This window comes from Condylura cristata, unplaced genomic scaffold (assembly GCF_000260355.1).
Source record: "Condylura cristata isolate star-nosed mole 26May11 unplaced genomic scaffold, ConCri1.0 scaffold00004, whole genome shotgun sequence".
Taxonomy (NCBI): domain Eukaryota; kingdom Metazoa; phylum Chordata; class Mammalia; order Eulipotyphla; family Talpidae; genus Condylura; species Condylura cristata.
This window is the reverse complement of record NW_004567105.1, coordinates 67799297-67825847: the sequence shown is the minus strand read 5'-3', so window position 1 is coordinate 67825847 and position 26551 is coordinate 67799297. Positions and strand designations below refer to the sequence as shown.

The 26551-nt window shown below is 39.2% G+C and overlaps 1 protein-coding gene across 1 annotated transcript in view; it reads left to right on the top strand.

Moving 5' to 3' along the window:
• The window catches only part of OXSR1 (oxidative stress responsive 1), a 63083-nt gene extending 37960 nt beyond the window's left edge, over window positions 1-25123 (top strand). Inside the window, exons 6-18 of the mRNA XM_004676309.2 lie at window positions 1330-1439; window positions 4268-4369; window positions 6367-6500; window positions 9223-9271; window positions 9918-9983; window positions 12650-12772; window positions 14688-14723; window positions 15565-15711; window positions 17043-17107; window positions 19379-19431; window positions 20903-20971; window positions 21794-21858; window positions 22279-25123. Of these exons, the coding sequence (XP_004676366.1) occupies window positions 1330-1439; window positions 4268-4369; window positions 6367-6500; window positions 9223-9271; window positions 9918-9983; window positions 12650-12772; window positions 14688-14723; window positions 15565-15711; window positions 17043-17107; window positions 19379-19431; window positions 20903-20971; window positions 21794-21858; window positions 22279-22353 (1094 nt within the window). The 3' untranslated portion in view covers window positions 22354-25123. The remainder of the gene's footprint in view (window positions 1-1329; window positions 1440-4267; window positions 4370-6366; window positions 6501-9222; window positions 9272-9917; window positions 9984-12649; window positions 12773-14687; window positions 14724-15564; window positions 15712-17042; window positions 17108-19378; window positions 19432-20902; window positions 20972-21793; window positions 21859-22278) is intronic.
• The last annotated feature ends 1428 nt before the right edge of the window (window positions 25124-26551 follow it).

Genomic DNA, 26551 nt, shown 5'->3' with positions numbered 1-26551 from the left:
TGAAAGAAAAATAAAATTACCATATGGTTCAGCAGTGTATCCAAAAAAATAAAAACACATCTGGATATTTGTACACCCATGTTCATAACGGCATTATTGACAGTCGCCAAAACACGAAGGCAGCTGCATCCAAGCAACTGTGTATTGACAGATGAAAGGATACGCAGATGTGGCGTATATATATATAACAGTGGGATATCATTCTGCTCGTAAAGAAGGAAGTTCTCACGTTGCCACATAGATGGATTTCTCAGACATTGAAATAAGTTAATTGAAATAGCCACAAAAAGACATGACTCCACTTTCACAAGGCATTTAAGAAGTGTCACAATCATGGAGACAGAAAGGAGAATGTTGTTTGCTGTGGGCTGGGGATTGGGGATAATGTGGAGTTCAGTTTATTTATTTATTAAAATAATAGTTTATTTTTATATCATTTTGTGCTTTTTTCCATCTCAGTTGTAACCCCCGTGGGCTTCCCATCACCAGTTCACCCTTGTGCCATCACCGTAGTCCAGTGCACTTCCCTTCGCCCCCCCCGCCCCCATTTTTGACCCTATTCCCCACTCCACCCCCACAAAATGTCTCTGGTATATAGTTGTTCATTATTATTTTCCCCCTGGTCCTTTATACTCCTGCTATGAGTGAAACCATCCAGTATTTTTCCTTTTCTTTCTGGCTTATCTCACTAAGCATGATCCCTTCCAGCTCCATCCATGTTGCTTCAAAAGGCATGTGTTTATCTTTTTTGGTTGCTGAGTAATATTCCATTGTGTATATTTACCACATCTTTTTAATCTAGTCATCTACTTTTGGGCATTTGGGTTGATTCCATGTCTTTCCTATTGTAAATAAAGTAGCAGTAAACATGGGGGTGCAGTTGTCTTTTTGAATCAGTGTTTTTGTCTCTTTTGGGTAGATGCCTAAGAGTGGGATTGCTGGTCCTGTGGAAGCAGTTTGAGTCCATTTTTAGCAGTTTGAGAAACCTCCAAGCAGTTTTCAATAGTGGTTGTACTAGTTTGCATTCCCACCAGCAGTGCAGGAGAGATCCTTTTTCTAATGTGGAATTATTTTTTAATGGATATAGAGTTTGGGAAAATAAAAAGAATATCTTGAGGCAAAGGAGACAATCTGAGGGAGATGGTGATGTGTGGGGGCTGAAAAGAATGGAATAAAGGAACTGTTTTAGCCTTAATTTAGTCAAGAAGTTAAAAGGAAAGACACAGTATAATACTGTTTGCATATGGAACTATAACTGCATGATGTTTCCCAATCCACTGTGTTAGTGGCTGTGCTCTTTAAATACCTTGCTGTCATACTCTATTTCAGATTTTGGCGTTAGTGCTTTTTTAGCAACTGGTGGTGATATTACCCGAAATAAAGTAAGAAAGACTTTTGTTGGCACTCCTTGTTGGATGGCACCAGAAGTTATGGAACAGGTAATATGTCTTTTCATCTTTTTAAAGTGGTCTAGGGTTTTGTTATAAAACTGTGGAGAGGGGTGGGAACTTTATGGGAATTACACCCGAGATGAAAAAGCATACATTGTACAAAATGAAAAATGATGCTAAAAATAGTAAAATTTTTTTCTTTTTACAATAAAAAAGAAAAACTGGAAAAATTGAGTAATGTTTGATTCATCAAGTTAGCTTTGGGAAAAACTTATCTCTGTTCATTGGTTAAGAGGTCCACTGTTTAAAAACAAAAAAAAAGCCCTATAGAACTTTACACCGAACACAGGAAACCCAGCATTTTACCAAAGGCCACCTAAGGAATATTGTAGTCACGATTGTTTTTAACAATTTCCTTACTACAAATTAAATAATGTCATCATTTCATAGCTGTTGTCTGAGACACTAGTTTTCTCCACATCCTCATTTCCCATTTGCTCTCAAAAAACTGCAGTCTGATATCACTGAGTCCATCACTGAAAATCAGTGCTCATTTTTTACTCTTTGTCCTCTTTGCACCATTTTAAAATGCCAACAGTTCCCTTCCCGACCTTCTCTAGAGTCACTTCCTCATTCAACTACTTGCCAGGCCATTTCTCTAACTTCTTCTGTGACTTCCCTTCTACTACTAAGTGACCCTGCTTTCCAGGACCTTGTTCTTGTACTCTTTTCTGACTGTACATTCTCACTGCCTCTGCTTCCCATTTAATAATGATTTCTAAATTACACCCAGTCCATTCTTATTTCCTAAGTCTCCAGATATTTCCAGTTTCTGTGGATGGTTTCCATAAATGTCTTATTATCGGAATGTCAAACTTAAGTGTGTACAACTGAATTTGCTTCACACTGAAAATTTGTTTGCACCCTGTTGATGAAGGCAAGATTCCCTTCCACCATAGGCTTATGGGGATGACTGAGTATTTAACACGTAATACTGGACTGCTGTGATTGACTTGGTTTCCGTATGAAGATGTGATTAGACTGACTGACTAATTCTGAGGATGATGGGGGACTGGAATTTGCTCCTCAGGGATAAACAGTAACTAGACCTGGCTTGTTTTATAAGCTGGGTTATGGCACTAGATTGAGGAACTTATCCTCAGCAGCAGAGGGGGAGGGGAACTTGCACTTAGCTCATTGAATGCTGCCCTATCCCAGAGGTCAAGGCAGCATATAAATGGATCTTTAATTTTTGGTCTTAAAACACAAAATCTCCCACAGTTATGTTTCCTTCTATGATTGCTTAGGATACACATTAAAAATATTAGCTGTAGAATGTGCTGGTAACAATAAAAAGGAGAGATTTGGTGACATTCCAACAACTTTTAAAATATTAATACTCTGTTTTTGTTAAAAGAAATAAGATTACAAAAACTATCATAATATAGAAAATTTGTAGAACTAAAGATTCACCACCACTGCCTAACATTTTGTTCTAATTCTATTTTTTTTTTTAAAGATTTATTTATTTGTACATACAGAACCGGGGTACAGGCTAGAGGCTCAGGGGCGGTGAGAGGCTTCACCAGAGACAGAGTGGGGAGCAGAACAGGCAGATCGACGAAGCACACTGCTGAGGGGAGCAGCGGGTGGGTCAGGAGAGGTCTGCCACACCATGTGGTCACCTCCGGGGCAGGCGGGAATCGAACTCATGCGGAAGTGGCTTTAGCTTCTCAGTGCAATGCTTTAACCCGCTGCGCCACCAGGGAGGGCCCTAATTCTATTTTTTTTTTTTTTTAAGATTTATTTATTTATTCATACAGAACTGGGGTACAGGCCAGAGATGCGGAGGGTGAGAGGATTCACCAGAGACAGAGTGGGGAGCAGAACAGGCAGATCTACGAAGTACACTGCTGAGGGGAGCAGCGGGCGGGTCAGGAGAGGTCTGCCACACCATGTGGATCTCCTCCGGGGCAGGCAGGCGGGGATAGAACTCATGCGGAAGTGGCTTAAGCTTCTCGGTGCTGTGCTTTAACCCGCTGCGCCACCAGGGAGGGCCTAATTCTATTTTTTATTAGACTATAGATGTCTTTGTAATAGCTTAAAAATTTAGAATAATTTTCAGTCTTTTTTTTTCTTCATAAGTGCTTTATCACAGTGGTTTTCCTTGCTTTAATATAGAACTCATAAACATGGACCTATTATGTATGTTTTTTGCTGTAGTGCAAGGTTATTTGTCACAATATATAGTTGGCAGGAGCTGCTCGTGCATCTTTGCTAGCAGGGGGCACATCTCTCCCTGTGATGTTTCTGGGGTACATTTCTTGACCTCTGTACTTAGAAACCAGTTCAGTAAGTCCTTTGCCAAGGAGCTCCTGAAGGACTGTGCTGGCCAAAGAACCATGAGCCTGAAGTCTCCCAGCCACAACAGTTGGGGTTAAAACCCATAGTTGAGAACATCCTCACAGAGCGCATGTGGCTTTGCCAGGGAAGACGAAGTTATTGAGCTTGTCCCGCACTTTGCCTTTGGACCCTGTTTGGTCTTACTCCAGATTTGTTCACTGTGTCTTGGCTATTTTTTGGCATCTTTCTTCTTAACTGTGTTTGTCGAAGTTTGGAAAGAAGCAGTGCCTTTAGAGCATTCTTTAGCGCGTGTATACCACACCACACTTAACAGTTGATTCCCCGTTGTTACTGAACCTATTCAGGTTGCCTTTTTTTTTTTTTTTGCTATTTCCAAGTACATTTAGCTTTTGGTTATTTTATTTTGTTGGTTTGAAACTTATGAACACTTTCATGGTTCTTCATATTTATTAGAAGTTGCCTTTTAAAAGTGGTTTGAGAATGGTGAAATAATGTACACCTGTTTTTTACAGGTTCGAGGTTATGACTTCAAAGCTGACATCTGGAGTTTTGGGATCACAGCAATTGAACTGGCCACTGGGGCAGCTCCTTACCATAAGTACCCACCAATGAAGGTGAGGCCATATTCAAAGCACTATCTGTGCTCATGTTCCAGTTCCTTTTCAGAGTCTTCTCCATTCTTGGTCATAATGTGCTGCCTTTTATCTTACCACTCCTACCAGTTAAAGTCTTTTAGACGTTTGGTTTTAGCATTGGATGACTTTACGTTGTAGTTGGCCTTTTTATATGAGTCTGCTGACTCTCATTTGATTTTGATGTTTAATATCTCCCATTTAACACGTGTCCTCCACATCTGTCTGTAGAGAGCAACCTTGATAGGATGATAGTCGTTTCTACTTCACAAGGTTGTTGGAGTGGTTACAGATTATATTTTTTGAGTTAACAGTAGTTGATCATTTATTTGTATGAGGCACTATTCTGCACTTTTCATGTATTCACAAAGATCATCCATACAGAGTCTTCATTGTTATTGAATATAAGTTCAAAACAAAAGTTGGCTTTGTGGTAGATAGAACAAATACCATATATTTATTTTTATCAAATATCATATTTTATTAAGCTTCCTGTTTTTATTAAAATAACATATATATGTCCTAATGTAATAGTTACTTGAAATTGAGTTGCTGATCCTGTCCCCAGAATTTGTAACAGGGAGAATTTTGTGTTTCAGTGTGGCGCTGCCACTTTTATCCAGGTAAACACTTAGTTATAAATTCATGTGAATGCTTTCTCTTCTGTTTGTAGTTGTAGTTGTTGACTACATTCTTCTTGCCTGCTTTCCAAGATGCCCTAGATGATTTTAAATGGTGACTACTGCAGTCTACTGCCATACTGCTCTCAGTCACATCTATAGGATATTGGTACATTTTAGAATTTTAAAAAAAATGTTAGCCTGACCCCTTTAGGAGTCTTAACAACACAGCGAGGGACAAAACTTGTTAAAGGATACTATAGAAAAAAAATTGCTCTGTATCTCTAGATTTAAAATATACCTATACTGATCTGCATATTTGATAGGTAAATTTAAGTATGTAAAAGATTTGTGATACTTTAATAAGTTTTTTCTAAAGTTTGAAGACTGCTAGAGGTAACTGGATACTCATAAGGTTTTTAAAAGGATGCTTTTTTATAACTGTAAGGTGAGTGGCTATTTTAAGATCTAGAAGATGTCTTATTTTTTGAAGAGGTGGGGAAATGCAAACAGTGACTCTTGCCATCGCAGCCAGATATATACTTGTTGATCTTCTTTTCTTAAAATGAGCAATGTTATCATTTCAGTAAATAAAAATTCAGTAAAGTTGAAAAGGAGGTAATAATAATTCTGATTATTAGCACCCTTTTTAGTATTGATTTGGTATTTAGAAAAATTACTTTTTAACTAAAAAAAATCAAATGGTATAGAAAAACAAATCATCCAAAAATTCTACCACATAAATGTCACTATCGTTATTTAAACTTTATTCTATGAAACATGTTAGTATGTTGGCTTTAAAGTCAAAGAAAAAAGAAATCTAGAATGGATAGGATAATCAAAATTGTAATTTGCTTCAAGAAAGGTAGGAAAAATGAGAACTGAAAAAAGCTGTAACTTTAAGTGGGCCACCATTGGTGATTTCTATGTTAAAAATTTCTGAAAGAAAATGCCAGGTTACAAGGGGTTACAGAGAAATTGAGCCATGAATCGGTAAAGTTAGCAAAGTTAACACTTCTTATTTTGCTATGATTTTAATTTTTTAAGGGCTGGTTTGTCAATATAGGAAAGAAGACATGAGGAGAGGGTTCTCATTAAATCCTGTAACTAAAGCATATACAATGTTGACGCGGTTGATAACAGGTATATCATCTGGGAAACCAACTCTAGTATATTTTTATCCTATATAGTATATATAGTATATTGTGAAATCATATAAATAACTCTGTGTTCCAAGCAACTGATTTAGAGGTAAACTTTTTCTTCCTTGTATGTTGGGATTGTCCTGGCCACAGTGTTTAATTTTAATAAATTATATATAAATTATCAGAAATTAAATAACCATGAACATTCTTACAGGTTTTAATGCTGACGCTGCAGAATGATCCTCCCTCTTTGGAAACTGGTATTCAAGATAAAGAAATGTTGAAAAAATATGGAAAATCATTTAGAAAAATGATTTCATTGTGCCTTCAAAAGGATCCTGAAAAAAGGTAAAATATGCAAAAAGATTTTATTTTTATTTCATACATAAATCATTGTGGGAAGTCTAAGACTCATATACTTTTGTAGGTGATTTATTTCTGAATACTCAAAGGAACTGAATAGTACTTTATAAAACAAGCAGTGATCAAAACACAGGATTGGAAATAATGAACTACTTTCTTCCTTTTTAGTATTCAGGGTACCCTAAATAGTTCAACTATTTCATGGTTAATTTTTTATAATTATAAACTATATGTTGCAAATTTGTATTGATAAAAAATCAAATTAGAAGTAGAGACTTTCTTTTACTTTGTATTTAAAAGTTATAAACATATCTTTATGTTGCTTACAATTTTAATAGCAAAAGAAATTTATATAGCAATTGCTTTATTTGATATCAGGTGATCATACTTGTTGGAAAAATATTTTAATGAGTGGACCAAAAATTTAAAGTACTTGTTTAATACTAGACACTTTGAATGATAAATAGGAAAATGAGTCATCTAATAATGTCTGTATTGTTATGAATTAAACAGAATTATAGACTGTTGGAGACCACTGAGAACCACCTTTTAACTTTGAGGTTAACTAGCTACTTAGTAATAGAGGTGGGACTTGATCCAAAATTCAAGTTTCCTAAGTGACGATTGTGTTTTCACTTTATCTTACTTTTCTGTTTCACATATATATATTCTATTTAGCTCCTTCTCACTAAGAGTTCCTTAATTTTAATTTCCCTAAAGATTAACAAACACTAAGGAGTTTAGTTGACATCATTCATTGTACTTTTAGTCAATTGCTCATATCTCTTAAGAATGGAGCTTCAAAATTTGCTATTGGAAATATTGGAAAGAGAAAGAATAATAGGCATCAAAATACAGTTCTGCTGTTTTAGAATGTTCTGCTGTTGTTGAATAAACTGTTGATTATGCCATGTTATCTAGTTGTTAACTTATTACAAATATCCAGAAATAGTGGATAAATCTATCAAACATAAAAGCCAGATCCAGAGGTGAGATTACAATACAGGTTGTTCCTCCAGTACCAGAAACAAGAAGCCATGCATTAGACAAGAAGTATCATGATTAATCCTGTAACTGCCTTTAGTGGGATGCTGTTCACCCCATTAAGCTTTCTGATTTCTTTATGGTGACTTAAAATGAGATGCTGGGTCCACCTAGAGAGCCCAAAATCTTTGATCTGAGATCTTTGCTTAAAGTTAGACCCTTCATAAAAGCTAGATCCTTCCAAAGTCTGCATCCTGAGTGATAGGGTAGACCAGAAAAATGAAAAAAAATCTGTCCATCATCACAAAGACACAACAGAAAAATCTCCCCCGGATAATCATGTCTTCCCATACATAGTGGGTGTTCTTCAGATTTATATTCTGAATTTATACCACTAACATTGTCTAGGAACCAGTTGAATTACAAAATCAGTTTTATTTTTAGCAGAAGCACTTGCAAAGCTGCACTGTTTGAATACTTCCAAAGTCCAGGTCCATGAGAGTCCTGCATATAATGCCCCACTGAAGAGAAGGTCACAATCCAAGAGTACGAGACACTTAGTGAAAGTCCGCATGGCAAATGAGAGTCACCAGAGTCAGCAAGCAGATTTAGTACCTCTGGATAATACAAAGAAATCTGAAAGGATTTTAAAATAATTCTATTTGGAATAATTCAAATCATAGAGGGAAAAAAATCATTAGAAAATATGACTGACCTTCCCTGGTGGCACAACAGGTTAAAGTGAGCACTGTAAAGCAAGCCTCAGCTGCTTCAGCATGAGTTCCAGCCCCAGCCCCAGAGGTGACCCGCATGGCGTGGCAGACCTCTCCTGACCCGCCCACTGCTCCCCTCAGCAGTGTACTTCGTCATTATGACTGTTCTGCTCCCCACTCTGTCTCTAGTGAACCTGTCACTGCTCCTGCCCCTCTAGCCTGTACCCCAGCCCTGTATGTATAAATAAATCTTTAAAAAACAAAAAGAAAATGACTGTTACACCCAAGAAATAGAGTATGAAAAAGGAAATATAGCAAGATTAAAGTGAAAAAAAACTAGTAGACATCTTCACCAAAGTTAACGTCACCAATTATAAAAAATATTGATTGCGGTATACTCCCTGTTATGATACAAGGAGAAGGCACCTCCATTTGAGGTATTCTTCCCCCAAATCTATATCAACATCAGGCAAACCCAAATTGAGGGATTAGGTTTTTAACTCTAGTACTCTTCAAAAGTATCAAAGAAAGGGAAGACTAAGGAAGTGTCACAGATTAAAAGAGACAAAGGTAGTCTAGTGTCCTGGGGACATAAAGGGTGTCAGTGGAAAGCCTGGGGGCAAATCTGAATAACAATGGCTTAGTTGTTGGTATTGTACCATTGTAATTGTTTTCAATTTCTGGTAATTATACAGATCAGAATAAAATATTAATACTAGGTGAAACTGGTGAAGGGTATATAGCAACTCTGTACTATCTCTGTATCTTTTCTGTAAATGTGAAATTATCTAAAAATACAAGTTTAGAAAAGAATAATATGTGAGCTATAGATAACAGGTGTAACTAGAGAGCAGTTAAAATTTATAAACCAAAATTATACCTTATTACTTATTGTATGTAAAGGAGGCTATATTCAGTTTTTATATCTTGTTTAAAATACTATTTTCTCCTTTTTGAAGTTGCAAGCCCACATTTTAATTAACTTTTATAATTTTCTATTCTGGTTTTAGACCAACAGCAGCAGAACTATTAAGGCACAAATTTTTCCAAAAAGCAAAGGTAGGAAAACTATACCTTTTGACCTCATGTGTTTATGTGATCCTCATTTTACCTAATTAGGTTCACTACTTAGAAGTTACAGTATCTTAAGAATATTATTTTTGAAAGAATAATGGTAGATCAAATATTGCTGAGAGCATTATCTATAGAATCTTTGGTAACTGAGACATGCTTTAGAATTAGTAAATGCATTTTTCATATACATTGTGTTAGGTAAAGTTTATAATGAAAAAGCAATTTTTAATTTTGTTGCTATAAATAATACATGTGGAAAATACTGAACTCTCATTTCAGGGTTTACTACTGAGTTAGTAACCATCTCACTTCCCAAAGATACTGGATAAGTGGGCTGTTACTGTAGTTGGAAATGTGGGACCATGATCCCAGTGGACATATGGTAATATAAACTTTTCTTAGATAATGGCTCATACAGTATACTAAAGCTCTGCCAATTTATAAAACCATGGTGGTAATGCTCTAAAGGAGCTTCAGAATAAAAGAATGGAAGCTTTTCTCATACTTATAAAACTTAGCTATTGTATAATATCTCAAGTGGGAACATTTCTGTGTTAGTATTTTTGTTTCAATTACAACATCTTCTTAAAATGTCTTTTTTGAGAAGAAAATACTAATTTTTCCTCTTTAGAATAAAGAATTTCTTCAAGAAAAAATATTGCAGAGAGCACCAACCATCTCTGAAAGAGCTAAAAAGGTAAATGGGACTTAACTCAGTTTTCCTGGGAAATTGCATGAAATTCACTTTTGCATTTTGAAAGTATATGTTAAGTAATACTTTGTAAGCAGTATGAGATGACAGTTCTTCATTTTCTTTCTGGCCTTTCTGTAGCATTCTTTGATCTTTTCATTCACAGTATATGAAGCTATAGTGAATAATGAATGATAATATACATCATTATACATTATACAGTGTAAATTAGTACACTATATGCCTAAGTATTATTCTGATTCCTACTAAAATGAAATGACATGTTAGATAACTGACCAGTTAATTTGAAACTCTATTAAATAATCACCCTCGCAGCTGCCAGGGTGAGTCAGGAAGTGGGCCTTGTCTTACACCATACAAAATTTTTTTTTTAATTTAACACTTTATATTCACTATGATGACTATAATAAAAAAGGCAGAAATTAGCAAGTGTTGATAAAGATGTAGAGAAATTGGAACTGTCACACATCACTGATGTATGTGAAGTCGCCCAGCCATTTTGAAAGTAGTCTGGCAGCAGTTCAGAAGGCCACTCAGAGTTGGCATACAACCTGGCATTTCCAATCCTAGGCTTACCCAAGGGAATTGGAAACATGTATACACAGTAATGTGCACGTGCATGTTCCACCAGCATTATTCCTAACAGCTAAAAAGCGGAGACTCCCTGAATGCCCATGTCTGATGAGCAGGTTTACCGGATGTAGTGTATTTATGCAGTGGAATGGTATTCAGCAATAAAAGGGAATGAAGTACTGTTACCATAACATAGATGAACATTTAAAATTTTTTGTTAGTCGAAAGAAACCAGTTATAAAGGATAACATATTAAGTGGTTCCATTTATATAAAATGTAGGCACTGTATAGAGACAGAAAGTAGGTTAGTGGTTGCCCAGGACTGGGAGGGTTGTAGGAAATGGAAGGTGACTGCTAATTGGTTAGAATGTTTTTTGGTGGGGGCAGGAGGTGATAAAAATGGTCAAAATTTGATTGTGTTGGTGGTGTTACAGTTCTGAATATGATGATAAACATGACTGAATTGTATACTTTTAAGTGGGTCAGATTGTATGATACATGAATTTTAACTTGAAAACACTATTAACTTGAGTAAAAAGAGCGTTTAAAGTATGGTACCAACAGAAAGCTCTTAGAAATTGAAACTACAGAAGTTTAAAAGTTCAATGCAAAGTTTGTAGGGTAAAGTTGAGGAAATTCCCTAGAAACAGATCAAAAAGACTAAGAAACAATAATAGAGAAAAGATGTGACTATTAAAGGATCATTTTGAAAAGGAAAACCAAAAAAAAGCCAGAAGAAAGGAAATTGAAGAAATAACTCAAGAAAAAACTGGTAATGAATTTCTAGATTGAAAGAATCCAAGTATCCAACACAATGAGTGAAAAATAAGTCAACACTAAAATACATTACCATGATAGATCAGGAAATAGGAAACCAAAGAAGATGTAATTACTTTCCAGAGAGGAGGAAAGATCACAGACTGGATCAGAAGTCATAATGACCTCAGTCACATCTCTGGAAGCCAAGTCACAGTAGACCAGCTCTGTTCAAACTTATGAAAGAAAATTATTTCTAACCTGTACTTTCTTTTAACCAGGCGTAGACAGTAAACGAATGTAGTGATAGAATCAAGATCTATGTCATGTTAACATACTTAAACTAAGATAGGGTAGTCGTGCGATTCAGGATGCATGGTTCCTCTGGGTAGAGGTACCTCTGGCAGAGTATGAGCGGCAGGACTAGTGTTAGTATGAAACAAATAGAAATAGATTTGGAGTCTCTGAGGTGCTTCAGGAATGTGGTAAGGAGATTTGCACAGCTGGGAAAGAACGAATAAGTATGTCAAATACATAGACATAAGTAAATATTAATTCTAGGAGACAGAAAAATTATGCAGGAAAGAAAAGTGATTGAAATATACAGTAGGTCTCAGCTCCATCATTTCCATAACCATATTATGTAAACAATGAATATTCATCTAGCTGAAATTATGTTTTTAGAAAAGACCAGGAAACTGATAATAGGGTTTTGATGATAATTCTCATCTTCCACTGAAGAAAGCCCAGTGGGTTTTTTAAATCCTAAAACTGAAATGTCAAGGGATAAAAATAAAACTTTGTGTTTTAGAGATATGGATATAAATTCAAAAGAATAAGCCAAAGTGAGGTGAAAGTTGTTGGCTTTGACAAGAGGATTAGTTAAGAGATTGCTATTTTTCTTACTGAAATTTGCACAGTGGTAATTTTCATGAAACTACAGGTAAAATTGTGATTTTAAAAATTAAAAAGATCAGTCTTTATCTTGAGTTTGTTTATTTTTTGGACTCAAACATTTTATTTTCAAAATCTTGGGACATGAAACTATGGAAATTTACATTACACAGGTTTGACTCCACCTAAGAATTTTGAAGCAGTTTAACTTCAGATTATACAAATGCAGGGAAAGTGCTGTGACGCGTAAAGGCATGAGGAGGTTGTGAGCAAAGAGCTAGTGAGGAGTGGAAAGAAGACTTTCATACGGGAAAACCTATGGGGCAAATGACCATGTAAATATACTTAGTCTTTGAAGTAAGAGAGGGAGAAGGGTATATAATTGCGTTTTCTGTGTGGTGACTGTCCACGTCTGTCCTGTGTGCAGGTCCGGAGAGTGCCAGGTTCCAGCGGCCGTCTCCATAAGACAGAAGATGGTGGCTGGGAGTGGAGTGATGATGAGTTTGATGAAGAAAGTGAGGAAGGGAAAGCAGCAATTTCACAACTCAGGGTAAGTTATGTTAAATGTTTGGCTTTAGCTAGACCTCTTTTTATTTTAGGTCTTTGAGATAATACTGTGTTTTGTGTTTTTCTGACTTCGTCAGTTAAAAAATGTAAAGAATACAGGCGTTAGTGACACATTTTCATCAACGTCTTAGCGGGAGCCTAATAAATTTGAGGATCAAAGTTAGAAAAGTGGATTGGCACACCTGTTTGAAAATAATTTTATTTTCAGTATATGAAATTGACCCAATCTAGACATGAAAACTAGTATCAGAGATGAAAATGTACTGAATAGGATTAGTGTCTGATTAAACATTGCAAAAGAAAAAACCCAGTTGAAGGCCCAACAATCGAGAACTTTGTCCCTGCGGTCTCCCAGTCTACCTGGAGAGGACAGGTGTAGCCATTCTTCACTTTCCATTGCTAGATCCGGACGTGTGTGCACGTGCATGTGCACGTTCTGGAAGCCAAGACAGGGCCTTCTTTTGGTTTGGTTCATTAATTAGTGTCTTGAATTGATATTAGGGCGCATTCCCAAGAACCGATGTAGGTATAAGAAATAGCAACATCGAAGGTCATCGTAGTCTTGATGGCCCAGAACTTTTTTATGGGGCGAGTGGTTGGAGAGGTGAGGCGGTAGGGGTACCTCTGCCCACTGTTAGGATCTGCTCTTTGTACTGGCACTTACGACTTGTTGATCTACATTGAGTGTTGATCAGAAAGGTGTTTGAGACTAGTTCTCTTGCAGAGCTAAGTTTGTAAAACCTTGCCTTTGAAAAATGGCAAAAAATTTTTAAACTCTAACCTTGGAAAAGTTCTTCAAAAAATAATATGTGTTTACAGATGCTTGTGAGTTTGTTTTATTAACAGTTATGAGACTGGAATTCTATCTCAAATTTTTGGGAGTCAACATTTATATAACTTTATTAAAGTATTTGTTATAATTGTTTTACTAGTCATTGTGTATCTCATTTATAAATTAAACTATTGTAGTTGCATATGCATAGGAAAAATATATAGTATAAACTTGACACTATTTGTAGTTTCAAGCATCCACTGGGTTCTTAGAACCTCTTTCTCTCTGCCCCCCTAGCCCCCCAGATAATGAGGGACTACTGTGTAATCATTGAAAAACAGGAATCTCTGAGTCCATACCAATAAGGAGATATAAAAATTAATGGGGGGAGGGTGGGAAGGATGGTTCTTCATTACATTAAACTGCCAGGTGCTAAGTGGTAAATATGGAGGTATGTTGAAAGCAGGGAAAAACATCTTTTTATAGCAGTCACTAATGGGTGGCTAAATATAGGGGAAAGTTTTGATGTGTTGGATGTTTACATAGTTTTGAAGTGTTTCTTAAGAGGTTGCTTATTAATTGCAGAAGAAATAGTTACTGCATATTGGAGAAATCAGGAAATGTTTCAATCAAGGGATTAAATTTAGAATCACCAATTAAGGATATATGAACATGTGAGTTCCCTAGCAATATGATACCCTGGGAAGAACACATCACTGTAGAACTCCAGTTGGGAATTCATAAAAATCTAGTCATGAGGAAAAACACTAAACAAACCCAAATTCAGAACATTATATTAAAATTAAGTGGGGGGCAGGGTATATTCCTCAAAATGTTAAGATTCAGATATAAGACGTCTAAAGAGATGTGACAACCAATTACATGACAATAAGATGCATCCTATATAGAGGGAAACACAAAAGGCTATAAGGAATTACATGGCTACCGGGACAAAGAATATAACACTATCATGGCAATTTTCTTTTTCCAGAGAATTTTTACTAGAGTTACCCGTGAGTTATATGGATCAGAATGAAATGGAGTTGACTTTCATTTCAACATTCCGTGCAGTATGGAACTGACTACCTGAATTTTGAGTTAACAGCCCTTTTTGTGTTTCTTTTAGTCTCCCCGAGTGAAAGAATCATTATCAAATTCTGAGGTAAGTAGTTATGGTTATTGAATTGTTAAAGTGTATGTGCTTTTGCCTGATTTGCTTTAAATGCTAAGTACATTTCCTTTGTATGAGCCTACATGGAAATGACAGTTTATTCCAGTTGAATATTATTAGAGATAGCAGTTCTGAGTTTGGATGCACCTTTGCTGTAAACTATCGCCATGATATTCATTTTAAAAATACCCTAAGCGCCCAGAATGTTCTTCCTTGCTTGACTTTATGAGTTACCTTTTTGACTTTTGCTGATTGAAGATGAGGCTTTTTACAATGACCTCTGCAGATATTTGTCATGTGCTGCTCTTCCTTTTTGGGTTCACTACCCTCTCTTTTTCTCATGTCAAATAGATTCTCTTATCTATAGTTACTGCCTCAGGGGGATAAACAGAATCTTGTTAGACTGACCTGCTTAGGGTCAGTATCTGAAGAGAAAAATCATTGCAGGAGACCCTTGTCATACACTCTTCCATTTAACATCTCCATTCTGAGCTTAGTATGTTTTAATGACACACATCTTTTGCTCTTAAACCAATTTATTCTTTTTCCTTTGCTTAAAAATAACACTTTCTACCTTTTCTCCTCCTTTTTCCTCTTTTATGAACAGGACTTTGGACATAGTATTATATTGTTTCTAAGACTGAAAATACAGTATTAACAGGCCATTATTTCAGTTTCTGTTAGAGCTGCTATCCCTCCTCTTGGTGCATGGTAGAATTGTATTTCCTACCTCTTGAAGTCATACATAGCTACCTCACTTACTTGATCCAATGAAATGTAAGCCGCTTCCTTTTCCAGTCAAGTTGACACTGTATGTATGTTTTTGTTACAGCTCTTTCCAACAACTGATCCAGTGGGTACTTTACTCCAAGTTCCAGAACAGATTTCTGCTCATCTACCTCAGCCAGCTGGGCAGGTGCCTGCACAGCCAACCCAAGTCTCTCTTCCACCCGCTGCAGAGCCAGCAAAACCAGCTCAGGTGAAGCAGGGATCTTTACTGGTCAGCCCTCTGGGCAGATGAAAAAAGCAGAGATTAATATACTAATCCCATGTCGTAAGGTTGATGTCTTGGTAGATTTTGAAATAGGTTAGAAAATTTATTGTCACAGCTATCAATGTGTGAAAAAACAAAGGTTTTATAAAGATCACATCAACTTTTAAACAACAAGGTGTATTAACTAAGAAATAATTCCATTTGGGAGCTATATTCTTGACAACTTCTTTTACATTCCCACAGTTAACTGTAGAATGCGGCTGACAGAGTTCATCTTCGACTAGAACCGCCAGCTTCTGTTTGCTTTTTGTTCATTTATACTTGTATTATTTGTTAATATCTCTGAAACATGGTTTTCCTATCCTATTCTTTTTAGATATTAGTTTTGTGAGGGTTGATTTTTTTTATTAAAGTCGGGTAACACAGTCTATAAATCACTGTTATCAGGCACACATTAAATTCCAATACATTGAAAGCAGCAGAGAGAAAGAAGCCCATGGTCTCTCCATGCTGGGTAGCTGTCTCTTTTCCCTCTAGAAACCCCCACACTGTCCGTGCATGGCATGTGGCCTTATGCCCATGGCTAGAGTAAGAATTTCAGTCTGTTCATTTATTAGGGATTGGGGGGGGGGGCTCCCTCCCCCCAGCTTCTTAGTGGAAATAAAAATAGAGGTGTTAATTTTTTTCTTTTGCACCCCATTGGCAGACCATCCTGTGTTCCACTTTTGGAGCCCAGTGCTCTGAGTGTTTCCTCTCAGTCCTTGTGCTGACTTCGTTTAACTTTTCGTCACCCAGGCCTTCCATCTCTGCCCATCATATAGAAATGAGATGGTTGTCTTAGGACAACAGGTGGGCGGATTGTATTCATTTTCTAAACAACCTCACTAGGAATTATACACTCTCCTAAGCAAAGGCTCGCTGTACCAGTCTTTAAACTAGTGTTGGTTCAGCTGTGAGAAGACCTGGAACCTCTCGGTGCTTGGGGCTCCTAAGAGGCAGCCAGTTCAGACCCCCTGCTGGGCTGCTGTGCTGCTGGGCTGCAGTGACGCACCTGCATTTTCGCCCTTATAGCGGAGAACAGGGGTATGAAAAAATACAAAATACATATGGAATTTCAGGTGGCTTTGAGAATTATCTTCTAATTGTGTTTGGCTCCGGCTGCCACTCAGCTCCTGTTGCTACCTTGAGCGCAGCCCTCCCACAGCAGGGACGGCTGGGACTAGTGTGGCCTAACCTGGAGCTGACAAAAATGGCAACTGTCAGTCACCTGCATGCTTCAAGTCCAGGCAGTGACTGTCCCTATCAATGCTTTTTAGGCTCCATCTTCAGGAACAGCTCCACAGGAAACCAAGATCCCAATCAGTCTAGTACTAAGATTAAGGTAAGTAGTCTTGAGTTAGTTACTTGCATTTTGAATAGGATGTTTTGTCTTTCAGAATTTCTCCCTTTTCTAATAACCTCTGCCTGCAGGTAATTGAGCAAGCCCCTGAAAAGGGACTGGGTGTCCTTCCACTATCAACTGCCCTTTGCTTGCCTGCCATGCTGTTCTTCTCAGAAATGATAGCAAGAGTGTGAGAATCCACGTGTTAACAGGTTCTACAGCAGATAACACCCATTCTCTTAACTGTGTCTCTACTGAGAGTGATACTTTTGTGAGTTTGCAATATAGCTAGTTTAGGTCAGGAGTGTGGTCTGTGAGGAATGCTTTTCAGCAGAGCAGCACTAGTTCGTTATCTTAGCATTTCACGGACTCCAGAACACGTAAGCTGAGCATTGAGCATGAAACACTTTCTGATTGTGATCGCTCAGAGCAGGCCTGATTCTTCAAAGATGAAGAGAAAACCTCTGAGTATACATTTGACCTGTTTTTCTGTCTTACAACAAATGTTCTACATTGATTGATGGGAAATTGTAGCCCCTGACTTGGCTCACAGGAAGCACGCAGGTGGCAGTGTTCTCCTCACCCCTCCCTTTGCAGGTCGTTGGGTTGCAAGTCCAGAGCTCTGTTTGTCAGAATATCTCTAGTTGTTGTATAGCTCTAATAAGGTCTTTCTCCATTTTAAATTCATTAAATTAATATATATATATATATTAAATATTAAAAGCATCACCCTGGCCCTCCCTGGTGGCGCAGCGGGTTAAAGCACAGCACTGAGAATCTAAAAAGCCGCTTCCGCATGAGTTTGATTCCCGCCTGCCCCGGAGGTGACCACATGGCGCGGCAGACCTCTCCTGACCCGCCCGCTGCTCCCCTCAGCAGTGTACTTCGTCGATCTGCCTGTTCTGTTCCCCACTCTGTCTCTGGTGAAGCCTCTCACCATCCCTGAGCCTCTGGCCTGTACCCCAGTTCTGTATGCACAAATAAATAAATCTTAAAAAAAAAAAAAAGCATCACCTGAGATAGCATAGGCCTTTTAAAAAGACTACTACTACTAACACTAAAGAGAGCATTCCACTCAACTTACCATTAACTCATTGTTCCTTGACATATGAACTCCTAGTGGTGTTCTTAGTAAAACCATGCAGTAAGAGCAGTTTTGAGAATATTTTAATAGTAGGATCAATGAAATGAAGCCATGTATGTGGAGAATAGATTTGGTTCCCTTCCCTTTACAGAGGTCTGCTCAGTGTTTCGGGTCTCATCTCAAACAGTTGGAGTTAATAGTATTTTGATAACCTCATCCTATTTTAATTGTTTATAAAGAATACCACATATGTCCTAAAATCTTTGTTTTGAAATTTCATATAGCTAGTAGACAGTACAATTCCTCCAACTTCTCTGCCCAATCAGCTTGTACCTGTTCAATCAATCCTATCTAAAGGTGCCATCTAAAGTTTTCCCTTGCTAGCCTCGTCTGTTCTTCATGTTCATCCTCTGAATTCCTGTGGAATTTGGGCAACACATTATGTGATTCATTCTGGAGTTAGCCAAGACTGATCACTAGTGACAGCACAGAGAACCTGGGTGAAGTGGGAGGAGGAGGAAATGGTCATCCTGTGTCACTGTACGTCACACCTCCCGGGTTCTCCCTGGTGCATGGCGGGTTACGGCACTGCAGCACTGTGAAGCTGTCTGCAGCCACCGCAGCATGAGTTTGATCCCCGGCCTGGGAGCTGACCCACATGGTACAGCAGACCGCTCCTGTCTCACCTGCTGTTCTCGTCACTAGTGTATTTCAGTGCATCTGCCTATTCTGCACCCAACTCTCATCTTTGGTGAATCCACTCACCACCCTGCACCTCTGGCTTGCACCCCAGTTCTGTATGCATAAATAAGTAAAGCTTAAAAAAGAAAAAAAAAATCACACCTCCCTCAGCTTATACAGATTTTCCTTTTTATATGATGACCTAAATAGAAATAAAGGTGGGAGTGAGCATGCAATGAGCACCTCAAAAACATGCAATTTTAACTTTTTAATAAAAAAAAAACATGCAATTTTTATATTGATCAATGAAGGACAGACGTTAAAAGGTTGCAGGACAACTAGATGATTTTGAGTATTTACTCTGAACCCTGTGGTGTGAGCACATTAAGACAAATCATTTGATCAGTAGGAATAGAACAGTACTTCTTGTGGCAGTTTTCTTAACATAGGCTGGCAAAATCTTTATACTTAAATTAAGAAACATTGTATACTGTTTTCTTTTGTAGGAATTCAAAAAAAGAACTAAATGATATTCGATTTGAATTTACTCCTGGGAGAGGTGAGGCATTTAAAAATAAAATAACTTTGAATCTGTTACTTAAATGTTTTGTGAAGTTTTTGACCTTTATATTATTTTGCTTTTAGAGGCTAACAGAAATAAATGTTCCTGGTTTAAAGGTTTTGAGAGAAGGATCCTGTGAATAAAAATGCACTTTTTTTTACACTAATCTTATTTTTAAAAAACCAGTGAAGTACAAATAGTAATGAATCTAGATCTGATGTACTGCTTACTCTGGGGTAGGCATTTGGTCAGCATTAGCTCATTAAATTCTTGAAGTAGCTTTTAAGGAGAGATCCTGTGGCTGCTGTACATGGGATGAAGTCAGCGCTTATGGAGAGAAGAGGTGACTCATTGCAGTTTGCACTGCCGGGAGGAAGTAACTGGAATTCATACCCAGATCTGTGCGAGTGCAAAGTTCTTGCTCTTATCACTGAATGTTCTTGTCCCCTAAGATATTAAAGAAAAAACACGGCTTCCAGTCTACTCTTGGCCCTTGTTGAAGCTGAGCCCTGCCATGCATGGTGTTTTGTTTTGTTTTGTTTTTTTGCCTTGACTCGCCTGGAATAGGCTTGTTTTCTTTTTTGCCTGTTACTCAGGGTTCCATTTGGGAAAGTGGCCTGCAGCCACCAGAAGTCCATCCTCTGAGTCACACTTAACTGTTCCCACCATGTTAGTATTATCAGCAGCTAACTATTAAAGAAAACAATGCATGTAGAAATGTGTATCTCTTATTTTTTAAAGTCAGGCAGAGTCACATCTTAGGGAACCGTTTAAATCACTGGTCATTTGCACCAGAGGCCCTTGCCTCCGAGGGGCTCAGTGTTCAGTCTTGGGGAGCAGATTTCACTGAGTCAGCTGGAGGTGAGGTTAATTGGGGATACTCTGTTCTCTTTTTTTTATTTTCTAGTTATACCTTTTGCTTAGATTGTCCCACCTGAAATAATTACACATAAAGTCCTTCCCACTGAAAAAGAAGATGATTTTAGCCAAAAAAATTTGGGTGTGAGATCCCCAAAAGAGAAATGATTTCAATTTGTTCTCTAAGCTTGGAGAATGAGTCACTGTTTTAAAGCCCTGGGGTATTGCGTGCTTATCATCAAGCCTCAGAGTCCTGGTCAGTCCAGGGTTGCCCATGGAAAAGGGGTTTCCTCTGCAGCATCACTGGCAGGTGCTCTTTCACTCGGGCCCCACCCCTCCAAATTAGACCAGAATTGAGAAAGTTGTTTTTACACTGAGCTGTTATTGCCATCTGGTTGACATAGATTCTGCGCCTGGCTGGACTTGTGAGTCTCTCGCGTGCAGTAATCCCAGTGGTTGGAAAAGCTTGGTGTGGGAGGGAGGCGCCACCTTAATCCTGTGGATGTAGCTTCCAGCTCAGGTCTGGGAGCTCCAGCACCTGCACTGTCCTGGCCCAGAGGCAGACACGCATGTACATAAAACTGAACTGCCTTTTCCTTTGTCCTTACAGATACAGCGGAGGGTGTCTCTCAGGAACTCATTTCTGCTGGCCTAGTCGATGGGAGGGATTTAGTAATAGGTAACTGTCCATGCTGCTCTTGTGCGCCGTGTGCTTAGTACCTGCAAGGTCAGACTTCGGTTCCACTCATCAGGTCCGATGGCTGTTGGAATGGTTCTTGGGTTTGCTGAAGTGACAGACAGTGGGGACAGTTCCTTACAAAAACAAAAATATCTCTTCCGAATTTGCTTTGTGCCCTGCAGTGATAGTTAGTAGGTGCATACCTGGTCTCTGGGAGACTGTGATAAAGTCACGATAGAAGTCTCAAGTTAAAGTGAACCTGCTTGGGAGGAGAAACTGTTCCCTCGGAGCTAACAGGCAAGCAGGTCATCCGAGATTCATTCCTTACAGAAAGAGACAGGACAGTTGGGCCTCAGCGCACACATGAAGGAAAAGACCATGGTCTAGGAAGAATCAGCAATGTTTCCCTGTCAGATAGGAAATCGTGTAGGCTTTGTGGGCCCTGTATTGCCTCTGCTGTTTTTAAACCATTTGTCGTTGAGACGGAGAGCCAGGAGAGCCAGGCGAGCCAGGCTGCAGGCCGTGGTTTGCAGATTCCCAGTCTAGCGCCTCTGGCCCACAAGTAGGGAAATCACATCTCTTTCCTATCTGGGTGCCTGTCCTAGGTCAATGCATCTTTTTTAAAAAGTTCACATTGATTCAGGATTTATTTGTACCACCTGGAAATGAGTTTAAAATATACTTTCTTCCGGGGGTGTGATTTATTTTCTTCCATTTTGATTGTACATGTACGAGTTTAGACTACCATTTTAAGTTTTTAAAGTATGGTTCAAGTTGGATTTGCTTAGTTTCTCATTACTTTCTCTATTTGTATAATTACAGTGGCAGCCAATTTGCAGAAAATTGTGGAAGAACCTCAGTCAAATCGATCTGTCACTTTCAAACTGGTATTCACCCCTTCTCCTTACAAACCGTCTTTCCTGACACATCGCAGCCTGTGCAGATCGTAGTCCCTTAGTGCCGAGAATATTAAAATGTGGTCAGCTGTGGTCACTGCCTGCGCCAGCCCTCCTCATCCTCCACCCTGGGTGGTTTCCCTTGGAGTAGCCTGCCTTCGTTTCTCTTACCCAGGAAGCCTCCTGCTTCAGGCCCTTGACTGTTGTCAGGAGAGATTGTTGACCAGCCAGCCTCAGACTCTATGCCCAGATCCCACCTTTTCTGGAAGAGACACTTCGCCTGTCTCCTGTCTGTGTCCCAGGGACCGGTCACCCATTGCCTTCCTTTTCTTGGTCCCCATGTCAGTTTTAGTAGTTATCTGCACTTTTATTTGTAAAAAGCCACAACTTCTTGTTTTGTTTGGTTCTTAGGCATCTGGTGTCGAAGGCTCGGATATTCCTGATGATGGTAAACTAATAGGATTTGCCCAGCTCAGCATCAGCTAAACCACAGTCCGGGAAGAGGCGGCCTGAGGAGATTCCACACACACGTGTCTCTGTTGCTTCTGTTGGCCTAAACCCACTACTGCCAAAGAACCCAGCAACAAACCTCCCAGCTAGGAGCTTTAGAGGTCTTTCTTTATGTTCTTCCTGCCGTCCTCCCCCCTTTTTCTCACAGGGAAAGAAAAGTTGGATCACCAGTGGCCAGCATCTCTTTAAAGAGTTCCGTTAGTAAACTTACTGCCCATGTCCCCTCTCCGCCTCCATCCGAGAAGTGGCCCTTGTGCCACCAGGCCCAGGAGGGAGATCTGTCAGTTCATCTTATCTTGCCTTACTCCAGGGATGGCACTGGGTGAAAAGCAGCAGCTATATTGGGCTTCTTTTATCCTGCCTGCGCTCCCACACCTGCCAGGATGTGGGCATCTGGGGACATCTCTTTACCACTGAAGTAGCAATTAGAAGTTGATTGTTCAGCTGGAGCTCAGAGAATTTAATCGATAGTGGGTTTTGTTTGTTTGGGTTTTTTTGTTTTGTTTTGTTTTGTTTTGTTTTGTTTTGTTTTTGCATCTGATGTGAATTCTAGCAACCTTTGTTAGGAAAAAGCACAGCCTCGGATAGAGGCAGCCTAAACTGTGTTCTTGTTTTGTTCCTGATGTTTCTAAGCGTTTTGCTGAAGCTGCTCTCAGGCACCCCTCTTCATTGCTCCCTCCAGAAAGGGTGGCTAGCCTTAACTTCAGCTGGTGCAAAACATCTGACTAGTCGAACTTCAGCCATCGGATCATTCAAAGTGGAACTTCGGACTGTTTTTAGAGAAAACATCAAGTACTAGTTTGTAAAAGTGAATTTTCCCAGGGGTGGTTTTTGAACAGGAAAATCATAACTCATATTATTATTGTGTAAGTATTTATTTTCAAATTAAAAAAAATTAAATTGAAGAAAAACTGCTCCTCGATCCTCCTGTGACCTCCGCATCATGAGGAAATGCAAGGCTGAGATTTCTACAGCAATAAAGGAGACTCACTGGGCCAGAGAGGCCTGCCTTCTGCCCTCTCTCCTGCACTGACCCTTTGGAGGGGTCCACACTTCTATGCGCTGAACCTGACCCGAGATGGAAAGTGAAACCACATGTGCCGTGACCTTTACAATTTATGAATAGACAGTGTTCATTTGGTTTTCTACAGAAATATTGTAAATTATTCTTTAGGTTTAAAAAGAGCACTCATAATGTAATATGTGAATAATCAGTGAGGTTGATTTTTTTTCCCCCTTTCTACTGTTTCACAGAACTTTTGTCTAATTCCAAATAGCCCTAACAAGTTTTGTATTTGAAAGGGATACTCAATCTGGCCTTAAAACAGCACACAAAGATGGACTTTGGCCCCAGGAAAAGAGGAAGTTGTCCCTTACAGAATCGAGCCCTTTCCAGCATTGTTGGCCTGGAAACAAGATTGTTTTATCTGATTTTTTCTGGGAGCGTCTCTGAAAGTTTCCCCCATGACCTACGTGCCAGCTTTTGTGTCATCCTGAGCCTGTAGGCTGTAGTCATGTGGGTTTTCTTTAACTGCCTTGGCTGCAGAGGCACGTTGGGAAAGGAATGGGTTTTAGAGAGGGGACAGGTTTGGGATGGGAGTCAGAAGGAATGAGGATTGGAGGGTCAGATACCAAAGTCCAAGGTCCCAGCAGGACTGGCAAAAGGAGGCAGCCTGCTGAGCCTGGAGAGAAAAAAAAGTTTGCTCTGTTTCCAAGAAAAACATTTGGCTTTTTAAATTTTTTTTCTGGTGGGGGGAAGTGTAGGTGCGGGAAATAAGGACAGGGAGGTAGGAATGAGTTAAGAAAAAAATAGCAGAGAGCTGGTACCCTTTTTGGCACAAACAAGTGGGTTACCTGAGTCCGGTCTTTGTTTCCAATAAGCCCATCATCATCTGCTTACTCATGAATCCCAGGAGTCATGACATCACTCTGTTCTAGCTTTCTACTTGGAGGTGGTCTGGTTCCCGGACTGGAAGTGAGCAGCAGCCCATCCCCCTTTCAGTTTCTCCAGCAGGCCAGTGACCTGCAGCGGGACAGGCATGGCTACAGATGGGCTGGGACTTTTTCTTTTCAGTTCATTTTGCCCTGCTGGGAAGTAGGACTCAAATACCAACCCCCAGGACAGTGTTATTCCTTCTGCATGATAATGTGGTGGACTCCCTTTGCTGACTTGTGCAGTGATGCTGAGAAAATAAGTGACCTGAAACTGTCCAGGCTTCTGGACAGCATGTGACCTAGTGACCGACCTTACTTCTTCCTAGGAGTGATGGCTCAGGGTGCATCTCTGTCCTAGGTCCTCAGAGTCCCTTGACCCCCGGGATAGGGACGACTGATTTTAGCACAAGGTAACATGTGCCAATGCTATTTGTGAAATGTATGGTCTTTCTAAATGACTAATGGATTTGTTTGGGTTTTTTGCTTAAGTTTTGAACCAAATCCTAGAGCCAGCTGATACTATTTAATAATCTGGAGGACAGAATAATGGTGTATCAATACATGGAGATTCCTCCTTATGACTTACGGTAGATTATGGAAGATGTAAAATATTTTACTTTTCCCTCCTTTTTTGGACTTTGTATTTTGCTGCATGTTTCCTTCATTTTTAATCAATAAAGAATAAATTGTGGCATGGTGTCTGTTGATGGGCAGCAATGAGGGGTGGGTCAGGATGTTACTTTAATGATTTATACAAATAGAGCAAAGACATAGTGCACGTAAAGTATGAAATGTGTATATTCTTCTGTAAACTGTCTAAAATAGCTTAAAATCCTTGTGCAAATGAGGAAAAAAATCTCAAAGGGGAGAGAGATGTGTCCAAGGAAATTTGAGAGAGTCATATATGGAAGTCCCTGCATTGATCTTTTCTCATTTTTATTCTGCTTTTGTTACCGGTCAGAGAAAAGGTGCTAGATTTAAGTCCTCAAGGCTCCCTTTTGGAAAGTTCAGAGCAGGGCCAAACTTACCATTTGGTTTTGACGTGAAATGATAGGGTTTTGTGTAAGATTCTAGTACCCTCTGTAGTCCAGGCATCTGCCTCCTGCATGAGTAATCTGGATCATAATCCTTTCCCAACAGTTTGTGGCCTTTGAACCCTAATAGAATTACTTGTTAGTCTTGATGTCTTAGGAATAGAGCTCAGGTCCTAGAGTCTTGAGTTGATAGCATTATATTTGATTGAATTTGCTTTCAAGATAAGCAGGTTGTAAAACTAGGCTATTGTGGAAACTGAGGGGAGGTACTGGTTACTCAGAAGTGGCCACGGGCCACGGTATATGTGGAGAGAAAAGGGTGTATCGAGCCAGAATAAATAAAACCTCTCCAATTGCTCATTCCCTAACCACCACCACCGCCCCCCCCCCAATCAGGTCCTGTCAAGAGGTCTGACTCTAGCTCTGTTTTCATAGTTGCAACACTGCAAGAGTCTTGGGTTCCTCCCGAGTCAGCTTATTTACACTTATTAAAAGTAGATTTTAGGCCTTCCCTGGTGGCGCAACAGGTTAAAGCTTCACACTCTGAAGCTCTCAGAAGCCACCGCAGCAGGAGTTCAATCCCCAGCCAGGAAGCTGACCCTCATGGCCCAGCAGACCTCTCCTGACCCGCCCGCTGCTCCCCTCAGCAATGTTTCAGTACATCTGCCTGTTCTGCTCCCCACTCTGTCTCTGGTGAATTCTCTCACCCACCACATCTCAGGCCTGTACCTACCCCAGTTCTGTAAGCATAAATAAACCTTTTTTTAAAAAAGGTAGATTTTACAGTAATAATAATGAGCAACTGTATACCAGAGACATTTTACAGGGGTGGAGTGGGGAATGGAATAAAAAAATGGGGTGGGGGGGAGAGTGCACTGGACTATGGTGATGGCACAAGGGTGATTTGGTGATGGGAAGCCCACGGGGATCACAGCTGAGATGGAAAAAGGCACAAAGTGATGTAAAAATAAACATTTTAAAATTCATTTAAAAAAATAGATTTTAGTTTTCAGAGTAAGTTGTTTCATGGCAAAAATTGAGCAGATGGTAGAGGGTTCTTACGACCCCTGAACTCACAGATATCAACATCCTGTAACAGTGGTACATTTATTACCACCAGTGAACCTAGTAACACGGTATTATCACCCAAAGTCCACAGTTTACCTATCGGTTTACTCTTGCTGTTGGGTTTGAACAAAGGCATA